Genomic DNA, 20520 nt, shown 5'->3' on the forward strand with positions numbered 1-20520 from the left:
GGGCTGAGCCGGCAGGTGTGTGACAACCAGAGGCCACACCTTGTCAGGAAAGCCCTCTCTCCAGCGCAGAGGCTGGGCCAACCCAGGTTCCTAGCCTTGTCAAATCAAACATTTCCTCTCTCAGAACCTCAGTCTTCTCCTCTGTAAAGGGGTATTGAAGCTCCTGACTTGCACAGTTGTTTTTGTTGTAGGGATTAAAGACATTTCTGAAGGCACTTGTAAAGGATGTAACCCGCAGCAGGCCCTCAATAAGTAGACTTTATTATTGCCATGACTTGGGAGGCCTGGTGGGTGCTCAAAGCTACACTGAAGTGAGACCGGGAGAGCAGTATTATCTCAATTGTACAATTTCAACAAAGACATCGGGACAGGGAGGCAGAGACAAAATGGGGAGGATGGGAGATGGTTAAAACTGTCAAAAATGAAAGCCCAGTCAGGTCTTGGTCAACAACTTATTTAAGGGTAAGGCACCCCAGGGGCTGGGAGTAATTGGGTGGGGGGAAGCCTCTCTTCCCCATCCACCCAGGGTGGGGATGGGGAACAGGCCAAGCAGGATGGGGGATGAGGGGGTGCACAGCCTCTTTATCAGCACAATGATTTTATTTGCCGAAAGGTAATCACCCTAAGTGAGGTCAATGGCTGGCACCCGCAAGGCCCTGCGGGTGGCTGGCCTGCGTTGCTATGGTGATGGAGCCAAGCCACTTCCAGCTGCTGAGAAGGCTGGAAGCCCTGAGGAAGAAGCCCCCAGAGAAGGGCTGAGGGTGTTTGTGTTCCCCTTCCCAGCTCCACGGGACAGGTCAACAGTCCCCAGGGGTACTTCCTGGCCCAGCTCCACTGGGGATCCTGCCTAGGGTCCAACCTGGAGAAGGGTGTCTGCATCCATCATCTCACTTCATCCATCACAGCCCTGCAAATAAGGGACTAAACATTGCCTGGCCATTTTATAGAAGCTGTGGCTCAGAGAGGCAAGTGATTTGTCCAAAGACACACAGTACTTAAGGATTAGTGGCTGGAGTCCAAAGCTTGAGACACCATTTGCAGTTGCCTCAGAGCCAGAGACTGTGATAAAGACGGAGGCATTCGTCTAGGGTTTTGACTAGAAAAACTGGCATGGAGGAAAAGTTGCTAACTTAGAAGTCAGAGAGGCCTGGGTTTGAAGCCCAGTTCTCCCCTCACAGGCCACATCACCCTCAGCAAATTTGCTCTGAGTCTTGGTTTATCCGATGCATCCTCCACCTGTGACTTGCTAGTCTCTGCAAGATTAAGCAATGACCAAGCCATGTCTCCCCATCTGTAAAATGGGCCAGCTAAGCCTTGCCTTGGGGCCCCAAGATATGAATGGTGACTGGTAAATTTGCTACAACATACAAAGAAGCTAGTACTCGAATTTTCATCCAAATCCCAAAGTGTGCTAGTTTGGCAGAGAAGCTGCAGACCTTCAGACACCCTGACCTTCAGTCCTCCAGCTCTGAAGTCCAGGGTGGTAGTACAGCAGAGGCAGGTCCAAGGAGGGTGCTACCAATGCTGGGGTCGGTTCCTCTTGTGCCCCTAGTGCCATCGCCCTCTGGTGCAGGAGTCTGACAGCCCTGGGGATGCCTATGCAAGCAGAGGGACTTCTGATAGAGGTCTGAAAGGGATGACAGGTGTAAACCAGAACATCAGGGCTCACTCTGCAGGGCCTTGAGACTTGAGCTGGTCTCCAGGTAGGTGGGCATGGGGATGCGAGGAGAAGAGCAGGCATTTCAGGCAGTGGAAACTGCCCCAGTAAAAACCTTCAGACTTTCAGCTGTGGAGGGAGTTTGAGGAAGAGGGTGTTGTCTGAGGGAATGGGAGATAGACTTCAAAGGACTTCAAGAGGCCCAAGAGGAATTAGGAACCAGACTGTAGTCTGCACTTTATCCTGCAGACAGCAGGGAGCCACTGAAGGTTTCTGAGCAGGGATAGGAATGATCTGATTTGCATTTAGGTACACTGTTTGGAGACAGAGTGGGACCGGGAAGGTTATTAGAGCCACCTCCTCCCAGCACACTCTTACTCATGAATAACAGCCTTCATGGCCTGGCTGGGGACCTCACAAACTCCTTTCTACCACTGCACACCCGGCCTCAAGCTATGCAGGTTCCCTTCCTCCCAAGGCAGGTGACGCAGAAAGTGAAGCTCCAGGCTCTGGGTCCCAACCCAGCCTCCCTCAAGTTAGGGCCTAGCATTGATTTAAAAGGTATGCAAGTGTCCTGAGAGGTAAAGGGGTGGAGGAGGGGGACTGGGAGGGAGGGAGAGGGGGAGCAGGGAGGGAACCCCCTTTAATGAGGGCCTGCTCAGCAACAAGCCCTTTACCTGAGGTCTTGGTGACCCTGGGGAAAGTGCCTCAAAGTAATTGTCCCTCTTCACAAGAGGGAAACCAGCACTCAACATGGTCAGGACCAGCCCAGGACCCCAGGGCCAGAACACAAGTCCAGGTGGGTCTGACCTCAAAGCTCCTTGGACCACAAGCAGGAAGAGAAACTGAGGCCTCAAGGAAGCAACACCCTCTCCTCCCAGGAGGAGGACCACTCTGGCCCACACACCATGGGGAGGTATTCTGGAAGCACCTGCACCCCCTCGCAGCAGTCTTCTCAACCAGCCACATCAGGGTTCTGGCCTCCTAAGACACACTCACGTGTGCCTTCAGAGTTCTGGTGTATCAAAGACATTCACAAAGAAGGAATTCATCTAATGTCCCATTTCTAGTCACCAAACTCATCTGAGGCTGCCAATCTGAGTCCCATCCTGTGCCAGATGACACTGAGCAGAGGCAGAGATGGCAGGGGCGTCTGCTCAGGATGGGGTCTGTGCATACAGCTGGCAACCCCCACCTGCCCCCCCCCCCCGTTGAGGTCCATGTCAGTCAGAGAACTTCTGAGAGAAAGGCAGATGGTGAAGGGGAGAGCTCTCAAGGGGTCATTCCCTCCTCTTGACTAGTCACAGAGATCCCTCTCGGGGTGGGCTCCTGAAAGCAGACAAGGGGAGCAAGTTCAAGGGAGGCTTCGGGGACAGGAGACAGAATCAGAGTCAGAGAGGAAGGGATGGTTCTAGTTTCACAGCTGGGCCTGGCAGCGATGCCCAGGATGCAGCCACACTCCAACCAAGCCAGGGAACATGGCCAGCTCAGGCCTACACTGTAATCAGTGAATCTAAGATTTGGCCACAGTCAGCAGCAAGGAGGATCAGCAGAGACCTGGGAGAGGAAGGGAGTCATCTAGCCAAGGAAGGTGTGCACGGGTCTATCTCGGGTCAGAGTAGGGACCTTTCAGCACCCCTGCCAACGAGGCATGGAGTGGGAGGTGGAGGCAGGAGTCAGACTGAGCTACATGAACAGCAAGGGAACAAATCTGGCCCACTGAGGCTTAGCTAACACCCTAAACTCAGGCTCCAATCTTCTCTCCCTCAACCCCAACAAATCTCAAGTGAGACACCAAAAAGGACTTACCAACCATAAAGACCCCAGGATGCCTGAGCGGGGGCAGCTCAAGGGGTTCCTGCCGTCTTTTGTTGGGCTGGGGTGTCTGAGCACAGGAGCTGCGATGCCCCCATTCTCCCCTGCAGGCCAGGTCGTAGAGGGATGGGCTGGATGGGTCACATCCCCACCCCCAGTGCTCTGGAGGGAAGGTGGAAAGTAGGAGGGGATAAATGGTATCAGCTGCCCAGCATAACTTATTAGCATCCAGTCAAGATTAATCAAGCCCAGAAACCTCGAGCAGACCCCTAATTAGTTGCTGCTGATAACTATATTTGTCATGCTCTCCAATTATTCCACTGTAAATTTCAGAGTTTAATTGCACCTTGTTCTTCATTGAAGTGTCACTGTTTGCACACGCTCCCCTAATTCTTTAGCAAATTTGACAAAATTCAGCATTAAATATAGATTATCTTTAGATTTCCATAATTAACACAACCAAACTGTCTCAGGCCTAAATATTTCTCCCAGTGCCATAAATCTGGCCTGTCCCCAGAACCGGGAGAGCCACTTCCAGCTCCCTGGCAGAGGCCCCAGGGCGAAGACACATGCACATCAGTGCACTTAGATGACGTGTCTGTGCAGGGCTGGGGCATGTGGGCAAGGCTTCATTGAGGGCACATACCCAGGGACTGTCCCGCCCCCAAATTTGTAGGAGGTGCCACCAAGTTGCTCTCTGGGGCCTTTCAGCCATGCCCCAGGGCTTAGAATGCCAGACCAGCACCAAGGCTGACCTCTGGCCCTGGCAGGTAGGCTAGAGGCAAATGGCTCAGCCTACAGCAATGCCACAAGCCACTTCATCCCATAAAGGCCAAAGGGCCCCTATTTGTGACTCTTTTCCCCAGTAAGGCTGACCTTGATGTTGAACATTGTGCTAGGAACCTAGCTCAGGCTGATGGGGATGTCCTCCATGCCACACCTCATCCCTGCCACCTTTACTGCCCAATATTTTCCCCTAACCCCGTCTATCTCCAGACTCACCAGGTGCATATATGTCCATTCAACTCCAAACACACCTACCTGAGGCCCTTAGTTCAGACTGGAGTTGGGGTGGGAGAATTCATGGCCTCCAACATCAGGTTGCAAATCTTTTCCACCAATCCCCCAGACCCCAAATCTAACACCCAAACAAAGTCAGCAAAATGTCCCATTTCTAAGATAACAAAGGGGCAGCAGTGTGGGTGGGAGAGGACAGAGAAGCCTGGGTCCCCTCCAGAGCCCCACCTAGCCCTTGGCCCCTGGGAAGAGAACCTTATCTTGGGTTTACCCAAAGTCAAGCCCCCTGGCTCTTTCATGAATCCAGACTTCAGCCATGAGCCACACTCCTCTCCCTGTGCTGCATTCATACAAATACACACACACACACACTCAGACATACACACAGAGACAAATAGACACAGATGCGCAGACACACCATTGACACACAGACACACATACACAACAACGACACATGAAATCACACAGACACACAAAGACAGACTTGGACACACAGACACACACAGCCCTCTGCCCAAGCCCTGCAGGATGGGGGGCAGCCAGACAGGGAAATACTCCCTCCCCAGAACTCAGGGCCATATCCAGAGTCTTGCCACTGAAGGGCCAGAGCAGGCAGCAGACAGCTCTCCCAGACCTCTTGCCCTCCACACTGCCTGCCAGCTCAGCACCCCTCTATTTCCCTGGCTAAGTCACGGGGGTAGTTGAAGGCTGAAGGCAGAAACAGGCAGTAATACGAAGAAGCTTCAAAGTATACTCGCAGCAAATTTGGAGGAAAATCAACGGCCTTTAATGAGATTTGATTTTTCTGCACAATGGGCTGGGTTGGGGGTCATGTTTGAGGAGATGAGCCAGGGCAGAGGATGCAGTGAGGGCCTGGGCCTCCAGGACGGAGAAGCTCCAGGGCCAAGAGCCACAGAGACAGAGGACTAGCGGATAAGATATCAGGCTGCCATGCAGCCCCACCTGCCAGGCCCAGAAAGGGACCCTGGGCCAGCCTGGGTGTCTGGGTCAGCTGAGCTGGTTCTGAATGCAGGAGTCCAGATACCCCCAGAAAGAATGAGGGGCTGAGGTCCACCCAAATCAGAGGGGCTGGCCAGGGCCAAGAACAGTGGAAAGCAGTCACCAGGAGGTGGAGGGTGTGCAGCCTGCTCAGGATCATTGTCTCCGGAGGGTGGTGAGGAGCAGTTATCAGTGGGTTAACTGTGATCACTGTGGTTTACTGAGCACCCGCCAGGCTCCAGGCACCTGTTATTGTCATTCTGCAGAAAACCCTGCAAGAGAAGTGATGGTTCCTTGCTCAGGAAAATGAGAATCAGAGATGTTAAAGAAATAGCCCAAACCAGCCAATAAGAACTGGAGGCAGTGCCTGAACCAAGGTCTGCAAGGCTCTCAAGTCTGTTTCCTCCATTCTGCTCACAAGGAGCACCTTGCAGGCCATGGAAGAACCACATCTTCACCTCTCCTCCCCTCCTCCAGCCTAGGGCTCCAAGATCCTTGGGCCATCTGGGTCAGAGCTTGGGTGACAGGAACTCAGGGAAACTCCTCCACAGATCACCCCCAAATCATTAGACTCTCCCAGGCACAGAGGGGAACAGTCAGCTGCAATCCTACCCACCCCATCCCTCCCTCCTTACTGAATCACAGAAGGGATCAGAGGCCTGTAACCCAAGCTTAATATCCTCTGCTTGAAGTCCCTGTGCAACACCCTACCTGGTGGTCATCTGAGTGCTTGCACTCCTCCACTGACAGGGAGCTCACTACCTCTACAGGACCCCCATTCAACCTCTGGAATCCTGTTAGATTGAGCTGCTGCCTCCCTGAGCCTCCCACTGGTCCCAATGCCATCTGAGTCATTGCTCTGCCCCATGAAAGCCCCTCTGTAATTGGAATACCTTAGCCACTGTCCACCCTAACATGCTCCCCACCCCACCCCACCCTCTACCCACCTAGGGGTTTCCATTCTCCTAGCTGAACACTTTCCCATTACTTCAACTGTTGCAAATGCTCCCCCCATTCCTTCCCACCCACTCAAAGGTGCTGGCAGAACTGATGACAGCAGAGAGGAGTGGCTAAAAGCAACCATTTTGGATGGACTTGGCAATGATTTCTTGGTCATGATACCAAAAGCACAGGCAACAAAAGGAAAAATAGATAAATGGGATTACATCAAAATGTAAAACTTCTGGGCCTCAGGGGACACAACAGAGTGAAAAGCCAACCTACAAAATAGGAGAAAACATTTGCAAAATCATTATCTGATAAGGAGTTAATATCAGAATATATTTTAAAAACTCCTATGACTCAACAACAAAACCAAAGAACCCCATTAAAAATTGGGCTTGAATAAACATTTCTCCAAGGATGATATACAAATGGCCAATAAGCATATTGAAAAATGCTCAACATCCCTAATAATTAGGGAAATGTAAATCAAAACACAGAGATACCACCTCACACCCATTAGGATGGCTACTATCAAAGAAACAGGAAGAGCAAGCATTAGGATGTGGAGAAATCAGAACCCTTGTTTGTGCACTATTGGTGGGACTGTAAAATGGTGCACCCACTATGAAAAACAGTATGGTGGTTCCTCAAAAAATTAAAATAGAACTACTACCATATGATTCAGCAATCCCACTTATAGGTATATAACCAAAAAAACTGAAAACAAGATCTCCAAGAGATATTTACACACACCCTTGCTCAATGCAGCATTATTCACAATAGCTAAGACATGGAAGCAACCTAAATGTCCATCAACCAATGAATGGATAAAGAAATGTGGCACATATACACAGTGGTGTATGAACCTTAAAAAGGAAGGAAATCCTGTCACATACCACATGGATGAACCAGAAGACATTATGCTGAATTAAGTCAGTCAGTCATAAAAGACAAATACTGTATGATTCCATTTATATGAGTATCTGAAGTTGTCAAATACATAGAAACAGAAAATAGAATGGTGATTGTCAGGGGTTGGGGAAGAGAAATGGGCAGTTGTTGATTAATGGGTAGAGTTTCAGTCCTGTAAGATGGAAAAGACCTACAGATCTGTTGCCCAATGAGGCAATATACTTAACTACTGAACTGTACATTTAAAAATGGTTAAGACGGTAACCAAAAAAGCAGGGAAAGGCAAAAATTTTGGAGTCAGACAGAATTGGGGTTGAGTCCCAGCTCTGGGGCAATTTGCCAAATGCCTCTGAGACTCAGTCTCCCCAATTCTACAACAGGGAATGATAGACTCTAATTCACAGGGCTGCTGGGAGCATTTAGCTCACTGAAAAAGCTGGTGAAAGACCTAGTCATGGTCACTGCTAGGGGGAAACACAAGTCATTGGCTGGAGCTGCAGAATCACGTTCTAGAAGCCACCCTGGTAGGGAAGCTGCTCAGGCCTGTCAGATTGGAGTGGGGGCAGTGATGGGTCCTGGCTTACTGTCCCAGCCGTGCACAGCCCCCCTCCTCCCCTCTCCCCTTACTCACCACTCCAGCGCACTGGCCTCCTGGAGAGCAGGACACCACCAGAGGGTCTTTACACATGCTCAGCTTTCCATTGCCCAGTATGCTCACATGGCTCACTCCTCTACTGTCTTCAGGTCTTTGCTTCAAGGTCACATTTTCAGTGAGGCCCATCCCTAGCTACACTATTTAAAATAGCACCTACCCACAGCCACTGCACTTCCATCCCCATTTCCACGCTCTATTTCTTGCATAACACACTATATAATTTTACTTATTGATTTTTGCTGACTTGTTCACAGCTGTTTCCCCAGCTGACACATAGTAGGTACTCAATAATTACTTGTTAAATGACAGCATGAGCTAAGCCCTGACCTTCTGTCTTCAGAGGTCCTCTGCCCCACCCTCTACTTCCATCCTAGCATCAGGGTCTGCAGCTTTAAGGATTCCACCCCCCAGTTCCTGGCAGGGCAGTGGGGAGCCCCAGGCTTCCCGAGTGCCCCGCCATCCAGTCTGGGCACCAATCCTGTTCATCAATATTGGCCTCCGGCAGCCACACTTGGATGCCCACCCCAATCGATAAGCAGCGGCTGCCATCGATCAGTCCCCAGGGCATCAAAAGCCAGGGGACAGGCAAGGAGAGGGACAGACAGGGTGTGTAGACACAGCCCCAGAAAGGCAGCAGAAACAGGGAGCTCCCAGTGGGGGGCAGGCAGAGCGAGAGGGAGAGGAGGCACAGACCAGAGCCAGGAGGGGCAGAGAGGCAGACACGGAGGAAGCCCCTGAGGAGGGAAGGAAGGGGCAGGCACGGAGGAGTTCTTGGAGGCCTGCCTTCCTCTCGTCTCAGGCCCCTGGGAGAGAGCTGTTATTGGTACCATTTTACAGTGAGGACACTAAGCTCAGAGATTAAGAAACTCTACTAAGGCCTGAATCTTAAGATTTGTGGGCAGACCAGGATTGAAACCCAAGTCTGGGTGTCTCTAGGAGTCAAGGCACTTTGCCACCTCCCTCAGTGGCCCTGAGCTGTCACTTCTGGCCTCCCAGCCTGGGCATAGCACCCATAGCTGAGTGGGGCACTGGTGGAGGTGTCCCCTAACCCCCTCTCCAGGGATCCTCACTTAGAGCTTGCCAAGGTGGCTCAGAACAAGTGGAGTGGGGAGACAGCCTGGGGTGTTGCCTGGGGTAGGGGTTTGATGTGGCAGGATGGGGAGAGGGGGCTGTGTGCATGTTTGGCTGGGCCTCCCAGCAGCAGGCCCCCTAACTGCTTGTGCTGGAGGGTCTCTCCTTCCAGGTCCAGCAACTACCTGCTCTCCCCTCCTTCCTTCCGTGCCTCCCAAATCCTCCCAACTGCACAGAATAACTATGGCAGGTCATTCAACGCCTCTGAGCTCCCTTTTCCTATCTAAAGCCAAAGGTAGTAACAATGCCTACTCCGAAGCCCCATAAGGATTCAATGAGACGAGGCACGTAAAAGTGTTAGCACATGGCAAGTACTTAATAAACATTAGTACCATCCCCATCACCCTTATCACCCTGCTCCAAGCACACGGCTTCCCGGTCCCACACCCACCACGGTGAGACTATGGTATTTGTGTCTGTCTCAGGGCTCTGATTTAAACAAGATCCAGCCCCTTACAGTGCCTGACCCAGGCTGAGCACCCCCATCTATGACAAGGCATCTGTGCAAGATTGGATGCAGGTGGGGCACAGAGCATCCCCTCAGCCCTCCATCAGCTCCTTTGTTCAAAGCCCTCCATCAGCCACATCTGTGGCTGGGAGATCATTTGCATCTTGCCTCCTCTGAAAGTGGAAGGTCAGGGCCAGCTGGAAATGTGCTGAGAGATCTGCCCACAACCCATAATAGAGAAGAGGAGGGGGAGGCAGTTAGTCTCCAACTGCAGGAACCACTCGCTCGTTATTCGTGGTTTTTAAACACCCAGGGTGCTGGGAGCTGGGATTATAAAATGAGTAAAGCTAATTCCTTCCCTGATAGTCTAAAGGGTTCAGGGGGTGGGGGTCCTAGAGAGTGGGCGGGGATTACATATCTGCAGAGGCCTGTGGGGGCCCAGGGGCACCAGCAGTTGTAGGGCAGGGGGGCCTGTAAGACTACTTGTAAGAAGGGACCAGACCCTCTCTTACCACCTCTCTTGGCTGGTTTGCGTTAGTTTCTTCTTTCTAAACATTACAGCCCATGACGTTTTTGAAGTCGCAGGTAAACCACAGAGGTACCACTTTTCATGGAGTTCTCTTTCTGAAACCAACCAATGTCAGCATAAAAGCCTGAATCTGAGGGGGAGAGAGCAGAAGGGGCCAAATTCAGGAACCCAGCTGGGGGTTGAGGCAGGGAGGACCTGGGCCCAGCCCCTCCTCCCTGCCCACCACAGCTGGTGAAGGGTGTCCTCTGAAATGGAATATTGTGAGAGAGGGCTCTGGGAGGGTGAAGGACAGGCATTTCCATAAGAATCCTTCCTGGAGTGGAGTGGAGGGGAACCATTTTTAGAAGCAGCCTTCCCAGAGACCACGGTATAAATCTCCTGGTCCTAATTCAACGACTAGCCTCACTCCTTTTCCCAATCTGGGGAAGAAACTGGGACAATTAACTGGGGCAGGGCTCATGCCCTTTCCTGCTTCTCTGAACGCGCTAATGGTCCTTGGGGCTTTGGCCCTGCTTCCCCACCCACCCCTGTCGGCTAAACAAGGTTCTTCAATTTAAAAAGATAATTTGGAGAGCAGTTGTGCCTGTAAAGTAACAATGGCTGACACTCTCAAGACTTCACAGTTTACCAGGCACTATGCCAGCCTGCTGTAGGTATGGTATCCCTGTTTTACAGAAGAAGCAACTGAATGTCCAGGAGGAGGAGTGACTTGCCTTAGGGGAGGGACGCAGCAGGATCAGAACCCAAGACCATGCTGTGCCTGTCGAGTTATGGGAGATTTGAAAGGAAGGAAGAAGTGGCCGGGTTAGGATGCAGTGGGGGTGGGGGGACTAGAAGCCATGGATGAGAGGTCCATGGGGGTCGGCAGGGGAAGAGGCAGACCCAGGGACTATGGCCCCTGACCAGGCTTCAAGGACCCTGGGTGGAGGGAACAGTGATTGCCTCCTGGCCAGTGGCCACCTCTCTTCCACATAAAACCTCTGTGTGCAACTGAGCAGACCTAAAAGTGGAGAGCGTTGAACTCTGGGCTGGGAAGGGGGCAGTTAGAACTTTCTGGAGCACCTCCCCCAGCAGGATGAGCTGAAGACCACCAGGGAGGTGTTAATGAAACAGGGAAGCTGTGAAAAGACCCAGGGGTGATTCCAATCTGACACCTCCACCCCAGCCCCCACCAGTAATGAGCTGGGACCTGCCCTTCTCCCTAGAGAGATGGGTGAGGGGAGAAGGGAAAGTTCTTAGGCATCTTTGTAGCTTCAGACGCCTCCTTTCATTACCATCATTATCATCACTTTTACTGCCATAAAGAGCTCGCATTTACTGAGCACCTACTATGTCCCAGGCACTGTGCTGAGTCCTTTGCATAAACCTGACAATCAATCCTCACAACAACCCAGGCAGTATGTACTACCCTTATCTCCATTTTACAGAGGAAGAAACTGAGGCTCAGTCAGGTTAAGCAACTGGCTTGACAAAGAGCCAATGTTTGGACAAGGAGCATATGACTCAGAAGTCTGTTCTCAATGCTTTCACCACTGGGCCTCTGGCACCACCAAGTCCTCAGCTAAAGGTGGGTGGAATGGAAGTGTTCCCTACATGGGGCACTGGGGGTGAGCCCACACCTCCCTGCAGGGAGGCCTGTACATGAGGCTCTGGGGCTGGAGCTGGTGTGGTAAATAAAGGCAGCAAGCCCACCTTGCATCCTTGGAGTTTCAGAACTGGGAGGAAAGGGAAGAGCAGGATCCTAGCCCTACCACTAAGCCTCGTTGTCCGTTGTCCCCCCTGTGCTCTCTCTGTTCCCTTTCTACTTGCGTGCAATGAGAGAGTGGGTCAGGGCCAATCTCCAGCTCTGCCTGGGGAGGGAAATGGGAAGGGGTGTTGGCTGGGGAGGCCTGAAGAGGGTGTGTACTGTGGGGCGCCAGGAAGACCCCCTGCCTCCAAGCCTGGGAGGGAGGGGCTGAACAGCTCTGTGAGTGGAGTCTCTTGTTTATAAACATCATTAATCAGGGATTAGCAGATGGGCAGGCTAATTGCACCTGTGGAAGCCTGCGACCTCAAGGTTGATTACATTTACAAACCGTGGGGGATCCCTAGCACCTGGCCCTGTTGGGGGGGTCTAGTTGAGGACCCCAACCAGAGGGGAGGGAGCTGGCAATTTAGCCTCCTACCAAAAAAAAGGATTCCAACCCTGGATGGGGGTGGGGGTGCAGGCCACAGTTCAGCTGCTCTGGGGATACCAGCCTTCCCAGACCCTTCCCCTCTTGGTTGGGGAGCCCTGACAAAGGAGGATATTGCGACTGTCACTCCAATCCCCTCTGCTCTCCACCTCCTTCTAGCTGTTCACAGGCAGATGCAAGTGAAAGGAGAGCTAGAGCTGATGGGGAAGTTGAGGCCTTGCTGGTAGGAAAACAGAGCCAGTGCCCTGAACTCTAGGTCTGCCCCCAGGGGCTGTAAGAAGAGCTGCCTTCCTCCTCCAGGCACGGGGTGAGGGCTTTACCTGTATGATCTCATTTAATCTGCACCATGATCCTCTCAAGTAGACACTATTGTTACCCCATTTTAAAGACGAGGAAAACCAAGGCTTGGAAAAGCTGAGGGGTATGTCCACATGTATACCACTAGCAAGTCACAAAGTTGGAGCTCAAAGCGAACACTGCTTAACAACCAGGGTCATAGTCTTAACTACCACTGTTCTCTGCTCTGGCTTCACCCTGACCCTGCCCTGCAGAGGATGGACCCCTCCGCCCAATCCCCTTCATATCCAAGGCACAGCCACCCCAGCTCCTGAATATTTAACACTCTTATTGAGCAGCTTGTGTGTGTCAGGCACAGTGCTGTGTCAGGACCAGAGACCAGCCACTCCAGGGAGCATCAGGCCTCATCCTCGGCCTCAGGGCCCAGGCTGTTTCCTGTCTTGGGAATGCCTGATTTGCATGCCAGTGTGTGTGCATGGCAGGTAACTAGGGCTTCAATCCCTTTTCATTCTAGTGAACCTGTCTTCTCAGAGGCTAGCCAGCCTGTTGACCAGGGACGAAGCAGGGAGGAGCCCCCTGTGCCTGGCTGTTAGCCCAAGAGTGCCCAGACCACTGGGACCCAGAAAGCTGATGAACAACATGCCTCCAGACACCGCAGGGGAATCCCTGGATAGGAGAGGAATCTCTGGACCCTGAGTACCCCCACCCCCGATATCTAGGTCTCATGCTAGGTTAAGTCCTGGAGAGCAGAGCTCGATTCTGTACCCATGCACAGAGGGAGCCCCAGCACACAGCTCAGCCTGGTCTCCACCGAGGCTACAGGTCTGGGTCCTCCAGAGAAACAGACCCAATAGGAGATATACACGTATACACATAGCTATATTCATACTTCTCATGTATTATAAGGAACTGGTTCATGTGAATACAGAAGCTGGCAAGTCCCAAGTCCTGCAGGGTGAGCCAACGAACTGTAGACCCAGGTGAGCCAGTGATGTAGTGCCCATCTCAAGACCAGCAAGATCAAGACCCAGGAAGAGTTTCAGTTTCAAAAGACAGGAAGAATTCTTTCTCAGGGGAGGGTCCGTCTTTTTGTTCTATTCAGGCCTTCAACTGATGGGATGAAGCCCACCCACAGTGGGGAGGGCAATCTGCTTTACTCAGTCTACCAGTTTAAATGTTATTCTCATCTAAAAACACCACACAAAAATACCCAGAACAACGTCTAACCATATATCTGGATACTCCATGACCCAGTCAAGTTAACATATAAACTGGACCATCATATCCAGGTTTATATCATCATGAGCTAGTCCTGGGGTGCACAGTCCCTTAGTTTACAGGACACTTCTTAATGTTACTCCCTCACTTTATCTTTACAACTCCACTGTTGGGGAGGGGTAGCTGGAGCATATATTGAAGGTACTATCCCCATTTTACAGATGAGGAGACTGGGAAGCCATCCAGATAGGAAGCCATGGAGCCAGGGCTGGATCTTCTGAAGAGCCTCAGAGACAGATGAAAGGTCACTGGCCCAAACTTTCAGGCATGTGCTCAAAAGCACAGGTATGAGTGCTTTGGAAGCAGTTTCTCAGACTTAAGCAGGTGGCTTGGGGGCCAGTGATTCTCAAACCTGGATGCATACTGGCATCAACTGGGGGCACTCTCTGAAATGCTGGTACCTGGCTCCTTCCCCAGAGATTCTGATCTAATCAGTCTGATGCCCCCGGGCATCTGGAATATTAAAGCTATCCCCCATGACGTTAAGGTGCAGCCAAGGTTAAAAACCACACTAGGCTCTTGGCCAAGAGCACAGCAGGGATGGGGGAGGCAGTGTAGCATGCCCACAGCTGACACATGCCAGCAGAGGTCAGGCCTGCCTATTGGTCAGGGACAACTCAGGGGGGCCATGTACAGATTGGTGGAGTTTGTGAAGGGGTTTCTTCCTCTTTCTTAAGAGAGAAGACTTTGACTTTAAAGTGCTCTTAGGCCCTTTTTATTTTATTTATTTATTTATAAAATTATTTTGTTATCATTAATCTACAATTACATGAAGAACATTATGTTTACTAGGGTCCCCCCTTCACCAAGTCCCCCCCACAAACCCCATTACAGTCACTGTCCATCAGCATAGTAAGATGTTGCACAATCACTACTTGTCTTCTCTGTGTTGCACAGCCCTCTCCATGCCCCCCCCATATTATACATGCTAATCGTAATACCCCCTTTCTTTTTCCCCACCCTTATCCCTTTTTATTTTATTTTATTAAGGCATCATTGATATAAACTCTTAGGAAGGTTCCACATGAAAAACACTGTGGTTACTACATTCACCCATATTATCAAGTACCCCCCACCCCATTGCGGTCACTGTCCATCAGCATAGTAAGACGCCACAGGGTCACTACTTGTCTTCTCTGTGCTACACAGTCTTCCCAGTGACCCCACACACACACCATGTATACTAATTATAATACCCCTCAATCCCCATCTCCCTCCCTCCCACACCCCTCCCCTTTGGTAACCACTAGTTCCTTCTTGGAGTCTGAGTCTGCTGCTGTTTTGTTCCTTCAGTGTTGCTTCATTGTTATACTCCACAAATGAGGGAAATCATTTGGTACTTGTCTTTCTCTGCTCTTAGGCCCTTTTTAAACAAATCAAATGTCCTTCCAAATTGGTGTCACCAGTCAAATTTCGAGATAAACGCATTCCACAGTGAGAAGCACGGCACTGCTTACTGAGCACCTACTACGTGTGAGGCACCAAGTCCCCACTGCCCCCTCTATGCCCCAGCATCCCAGGAAGGGAGAATTGGCCCCTCCACCAAGGAGGGGACGAAGGCTCAGTGGGAAAAGAACTTGCCCAAGGTCACACAGCAATGGGGGTTTGACCTGAGGGCTGCTGTCCTCTGGATCCATGCTCCAGAGCAGCCATTCTCAACTAGGGGCAGTTTTGTCCCCCTGGGGACGTTCTGGAAATGTCCTGAGACATTTTCAGTTATCACGACTGAGAAGGGGTGCTACTGGCACCTAGTGGGCAGAGGTCAGAGGTGCTGAACATGCTGCAGTGCCCAGGACAGGCTGTCACAACAGTTGCTGGGCCCAGGAGGCCAACAGCTCAGAGGTGCAGAAACCCTGCTTCAGGGCTTCTCAGCGTGGGCTGCACATTAGACTCACCTGAGGCACTTTAAAAATCTTGATGCCCAAGTTGCCCCCTGACCAATTACATCAGACTCTCTGAGCACTGCTCCCTGGTGCCAGCTGTTTAACACTTGCCAGGTGGTCCCAATGTGCAGCCAAAGATTGCTCTAAACTATTCATGTTGGTGGCTTCTGCTCCAGCTGTGGGACCCTAGGGTAGCTGTGTACCAACTCTGTCTAGATTGCACAATTAACAGCAACCCTGTCCTCACCACCTCACGGAATCCAAGGCCGGGGGTCTGGTTCATCGGTTCCTTCCAGGAGGTGGACTGACTGAGGGGTCTCCGGTGGGCCCTGCGGGACAATGGAAGGAGTTTGCTAATCTTTCCCTTGCTTCTCAGCGGGGCTCCAGCCAGGAACCTCCCCAGGTGACTAAAAGCGTCCCAAAGAGACTATGACCAAAGAGCGAGGCTGCCACCTAGTGGAGGAATCAAACAGAACGGAGAGTCTCCTGGAAACCTGGTATTCATTTGATCCTCACAAACCGCCTGTGAAGGAGGTGCAGAGGAGGGCTGAGGCACATAAAGATGAAGCCATGTGCTCAAGGCCCCCAGGAAGGAAGGGTTTGATCCTGGATTTGCATCTGTCTGGACCACAGGAGGACCCGGGCCTCCCTCCACCATTCTCACACTGGTTCGAGAGACACAGGCTGTCTGGACTGGGCCATGCAATTTCCTTCTGATGTCTAGACTTCCCCTTGACTTCTGGGCAGGGCTGAGGAGGAAAAAGACACTCTGTCCCAGCACATCCTGGAAATTCACAAGCTACCATCTCCAACCACAAGCCCGAAATCAAAACAGGGAACTCAACTGAACTGTGGTCTCCACCACAAAACAGCAGTTAATAAACAGGGGCCTGGGTGCATACTCAGGCAAGAGATGCCAGTACATTCAAGCACATGGCTGTGTGTGCCTTCCAGCACACACACACCTCAGACAATCCAAGTCAGTCCCCCTTCTGCCTCTCTTCTTCTGATCCTTAGGACAGTCCTGGGTGCTGAGCCACTCTGAGCCCTTCTGATGTGGCTGAGGATTCTTGGGGTCTTGAGGAAGCTGCTCTCTCTTCGCCTCTGCAAGGGAACTCTTCCTCTGGCTGCAAATGGTGTGAAGGAGAATTCCTGCACAGACAGAAGGTCAAGGGGAAGAGAGGGGATGGAGCAGAGGAAGGAACATGTGCCAGACACTCTCTCATTTCATCCTCAAAAGGATGTTTTCCTCATTTGGCATATAAAGCAATAGAGACACAGAGACTGAGCAACTTGTTCAGGATGAAACAGCTACACAGATGTGGCCAGAGGCAGAGACGTGAGAGGAGAGTAGACTCACCTGCAGCCACAGAGACATTCAAGGACTCGAGTCCAGGAGGCAGCTGCCGGCCAGGTAGGATGGTAAGGAGAAGCCGGCAGGAGGCCTGCACCTCCCGGGACAGACCAGAGCCCTCGTTCCCTGCAGAGCACATGAGCAGAGGATTAGGGATGCAGACACTCAGACAACACTCATCTGATCAGGGGAAAACAGGGAGATCTACCTACCCAGCACTAGGAGAGTAGGCTGCTCCCAGAGGAAGTCCAAACAACTAGTGATGGGAATCTCGGAGGATGGGGCAATCTCAGGCTCTGGGCAGCCCACTGTGCCAGCCACAAGCCAGCCCTGCTGGGCTTTGGCCTGAGAGAGGGAAAAAGACATGTTCCAGTTCATCAGACCTTCATCTGAATGCTAGCTGAAGAGCCCAGCCTGGCCCATGTTTTCATTCCCTTGCTGACCCATTCAATTCCATCAATAGTTACTAAGTACATAGAACAGGCAGGCTCTGTTCTAGGTACCAGGGATAGGGTGGCAAACAAAACAAGCCAAAATCCCAGCCTTGTGGAAGGGTGTTCAAGAAAAGCCCCAGTGAGCTGACATCTGAGTGTAGACATCTGGGGGAAGAACATTCCAGGCAGAGATCAGTAAGTGCAAAGGCCAAGAGATCATGCTTACCTGGTATGTGTGATGGACAGAACTGCAAAGCGGCCAGTGGAAAGAGAGTCCAGGTCAAGCCTAAGGCAGGACCTCAGAGGCCACTGGAATGTCTTTGGCCTTTATTCTGAGAGATGCAAAGACTATGAAAGGTTTTGAGCAGAGAAGGTCTGACATGTTTCAACAGAATCTCTCTGCCTGCTGTGTTGAGAGGCAGTAGCAGAAGCAAGGAGACCAGTCAGGAGGCTTCTGCAACACAGGCAAGAGATGATGGTGGCTTGAACCAGATAGTAGCAGTGGAGATGGTGAGAAATGGTGAGAATACAGGCATAACTTCAAGGAAAAACTGAAAGAATTCACTGATGGATGGGACATGAAATGTGAGAGCAGGAAGAATTAAGGACACTAAGGTTTGGGGCCTAAATAAAGAAAGGATGGAGTTGCCATCGACTGAGCTGGGCAAGCGTGCAGAAAGTGCTTGGCTTTGGAAATAAGTTTGAAATGCTCATCAAGCAGCAAAAGACAACTGTTGAGTGGGCAACTAGATACATGAATCTCCGGTTGGGAAGCAAGTTCCAGGCTAGGATACATTTAAGAGGCATTCAAATTTAAATAGTATCTAAAGCCTTGAGGCTGGATGAGACCAACAAGAAATGCATACATACAGAAAAGAGATTCAAGACTGGGCGGGCCTTGGAAGACCTGGTGGGGAACGGTCAGGGGAGCTACCAAATGCGGGGCAATACTGCCCCCTTGTGTCCAGCAAGGGAAGCACATCAACAGCTGGCTGAGTGCCCTTGGAGATTAAGCTTGGTACTGCTCATTTACGCCGGCGCGTCCCTCCTCCCGCCTCAACATTACCTGTAGAAAAGCGGCCAGGTCATCAGTGGAGAACACGTCCATCACCTCCATGGCCCCCGCGCTGGCCTTGCTAACTATCGGAGTGAGCGGGCAGCTGCAAAATTTCCCCACGCCCCGCATGAAGCTGGGTAACCTCCAGCCCGCTGCCCTGCCCTCCCCGGCCCCCAAGGGTTAAGGGTGAGATTCCTGGCACGGGGAGGCCTGGCTATGGGATCACCAAGGGTTAAGGTGCTTGGGAACTCGGGTGCGCCTGAAAATTGGGACACACTGGGAACGTCCGTGCCTGTTTCTCCGGCTGGTGATGATCTTATCCACTCCGAGGAAATGAGCGGAGCGCAGCACGGCCCCAAGATTCCGGGGATCCTGGAGCCCCTCGAGAACGAGCCACAGCTGCTGGGAGTCGTCGCCCGGTTTCGCCTCCCCGACCTCAGCCCAAGACCGAGGCTGCAGCGGGCTCACCTCCATGCAGACGCCCTGGTGGACGTGGTAGCGGCACAGGGCATCCAGCTTCTGCCGACTGAGCCGCAGGACTGGGATGTCCCGCGCCTCGGCCACCCGGAGCAGCTCGGCCCGCTCCCCCTGCAGCCCGGACCTGCCGGCTTGTAGTAGAAGCCGGGCCACGCGGCGGCGGGCGGCCCGCAGGGCCAAGAGACACGGGGACAGGCCAAACAGAACCTCCAGCTCCCCGGCCGACCGCGGGGTCGGGGGCAAGTCATCCAGTAGCAGACGTCTTAACTCCTCCCCGCCGGGCCGCTGCCCACACCGCGCGGCTTGGGAGAAATGACGCGTGAGGAGGCGCCCGGAGCAACGCCAGGTCGCGCCCCTGACGGCCGAGAGCAGTGCCATGGTCAGTGTTCCCTGCCGCATCTTCAGGACCCGTCACGGCCCTTTCCCAGGCCCCCCAACACAGGTCAGAGGGACCCGATAGCTACCGCCCGCGGCCCCTCGGAAGCGAACAATCCGCTAGAAGTCTACCTTCAACCTAACAGCTAAACCACGACCGCCTCCTCCCGCTTCCCACAAGGGCTGCTCCGCTTCCGGGACAGGGCGGCCCCGGCCCCAGCACGGCGACACTCACACAGCGCGTGCGCAGCCTCCAGGCGGTTTCCCAGGACCCCGCCTACACACACACACACACACACACACACACACACACACACACACACACACACACACACACACACACACACACACACACACACACACACACACACACACACACACACACACACACACACACACACACACACACACACACACACACACACACACACACACACACACACACACACACACACACACACACACACACACACACACACACACACACACACACACACACACACACACACACACACACACACACACACACACACACACACACACACACACACACACACACACACACACACACACACACACACACACACACACACACACACACACACACACACACACACACACACACACACACACACACACACACACACACACACACACACACACACACACTGCCCCCTGCAGGTCTGGCCGAGCCGCAACCTCCACAGCACTGCGGCCCGCCGACCCTACTTCTGGTTTCTGAGCCCTTCCAGGTCCCAGGAGGGTGCAGGTCTGCATTCACCCAAGCACCAGCAAAGGGGATGTGTTCAACCAGGTCAGTCGTAATGACTCCCTCCCCACATCCAGTCCACCACCAGGCGCTGGTGGTTTTCCTTAGAAGCTTCTGCATCCAGCCCCTCCTCAGCACCTCCACTGCCTTGTCAAACCCTCAGCACCCGTCATCAGGACCCCAGCAATAACTCAGTACCACGTGGTGGCTGCTTCTCTAAGGGACAGCTCCATACCTGTCCTTCACTTGCTCATGCCCTCAGCCCACAGGTAATGAGCAGGCTATGGGCTGAGCAAGCAGACCCCCAGTGATCC

General features: G+C 52.4%; 1 protein-coding gene across 10 annotated transcripts; it reads right to left on the reverse strand.

Annotated features, from left to right (window-relative positions):
• Positions 1 to 5253: 5253 nt before the first annotated feature.
• On the reverse strand, positions 5254 to 19745 carry MRM1 (mitochondrial rRNA methyltransferase 1). 10 transcript variants are annotated; one of them, XR_012130631.1, is made up of 8 exons: positions 18878 to 19744; positions 18595 to 18688; positions 17307 to 17439; positions 17101 to 17220; positions 16706 to 16892; positions 16405 to 16489; positions 6655 to 16069; positions 5254 to 5760 (listed from the first exon to the last, which is right to left on the reverse strand). XR_012130631.1 is itself a non-coding variant. In XM_017675614.3 (8 exons), the coding sequence occupies exons 1-7, from the start codon at positions 19459 to 19461 to the stop codon at positions 15992 to 15994; spliced, it is 1281 nt and encodes a 426-aa protein (XP_017531103.1). In that variant the 5' UTR covers positions 19462 to 19744; the 3' UTR covers positions 5254 to 5760; position 15991. The 10 variants fall into 10 exon arrangements, 8 of the variants coding, with proteins under 8 accessions (XP_017531103.1, XP_017531102.1, XP_017531105.1 ...); XM_017675614.3 differs by having other exon boundaries at positions 15991 to 16069; XM_017675613.3 differs by having other exon boundaries at positions 15988 to 16069.
• Between the last annotated feature and the right edge of the window lie 775 nt (positions 19746 to 20520).

The sequence above is a fragment of the Manis javanica genome, chromosome 4 (assembly GCF_040802235.1).
Source record: "Manis javanica isolate MJ-LG chromosome 4, MJ_LKY, whole genome shotgun sequence".
NCBI classification, from domain to species: Eukaryota; Metazoa; Chordata; class Mammalia; order Pholidota; family Manidae; genus Manis; species Manis javanica.

Coding starts and splice junctions, on each gene's coding strand:
- MRM1 (XM_017675611.3), bottom strand. CDS start 19,461: ATGCGGCAGGGAACACTGACCATGGCACTGCTCTCGGCCGTCAGGGGC. Junction 17,221..17,306: donor GCCTACTCTCCTAGTGCTGG/GTAGGTAGATCT, acceptor TGTGCTCTGCAG/GGAACGAGGGCTCTGGTCTG. Junction 16,893..17,100: donor GAATGTCTCTGTGGCTGCAG/GTGAGTCTACTC, acceptor CTGTCTGTGCAG/GAATTCTCCTTCACACCATT.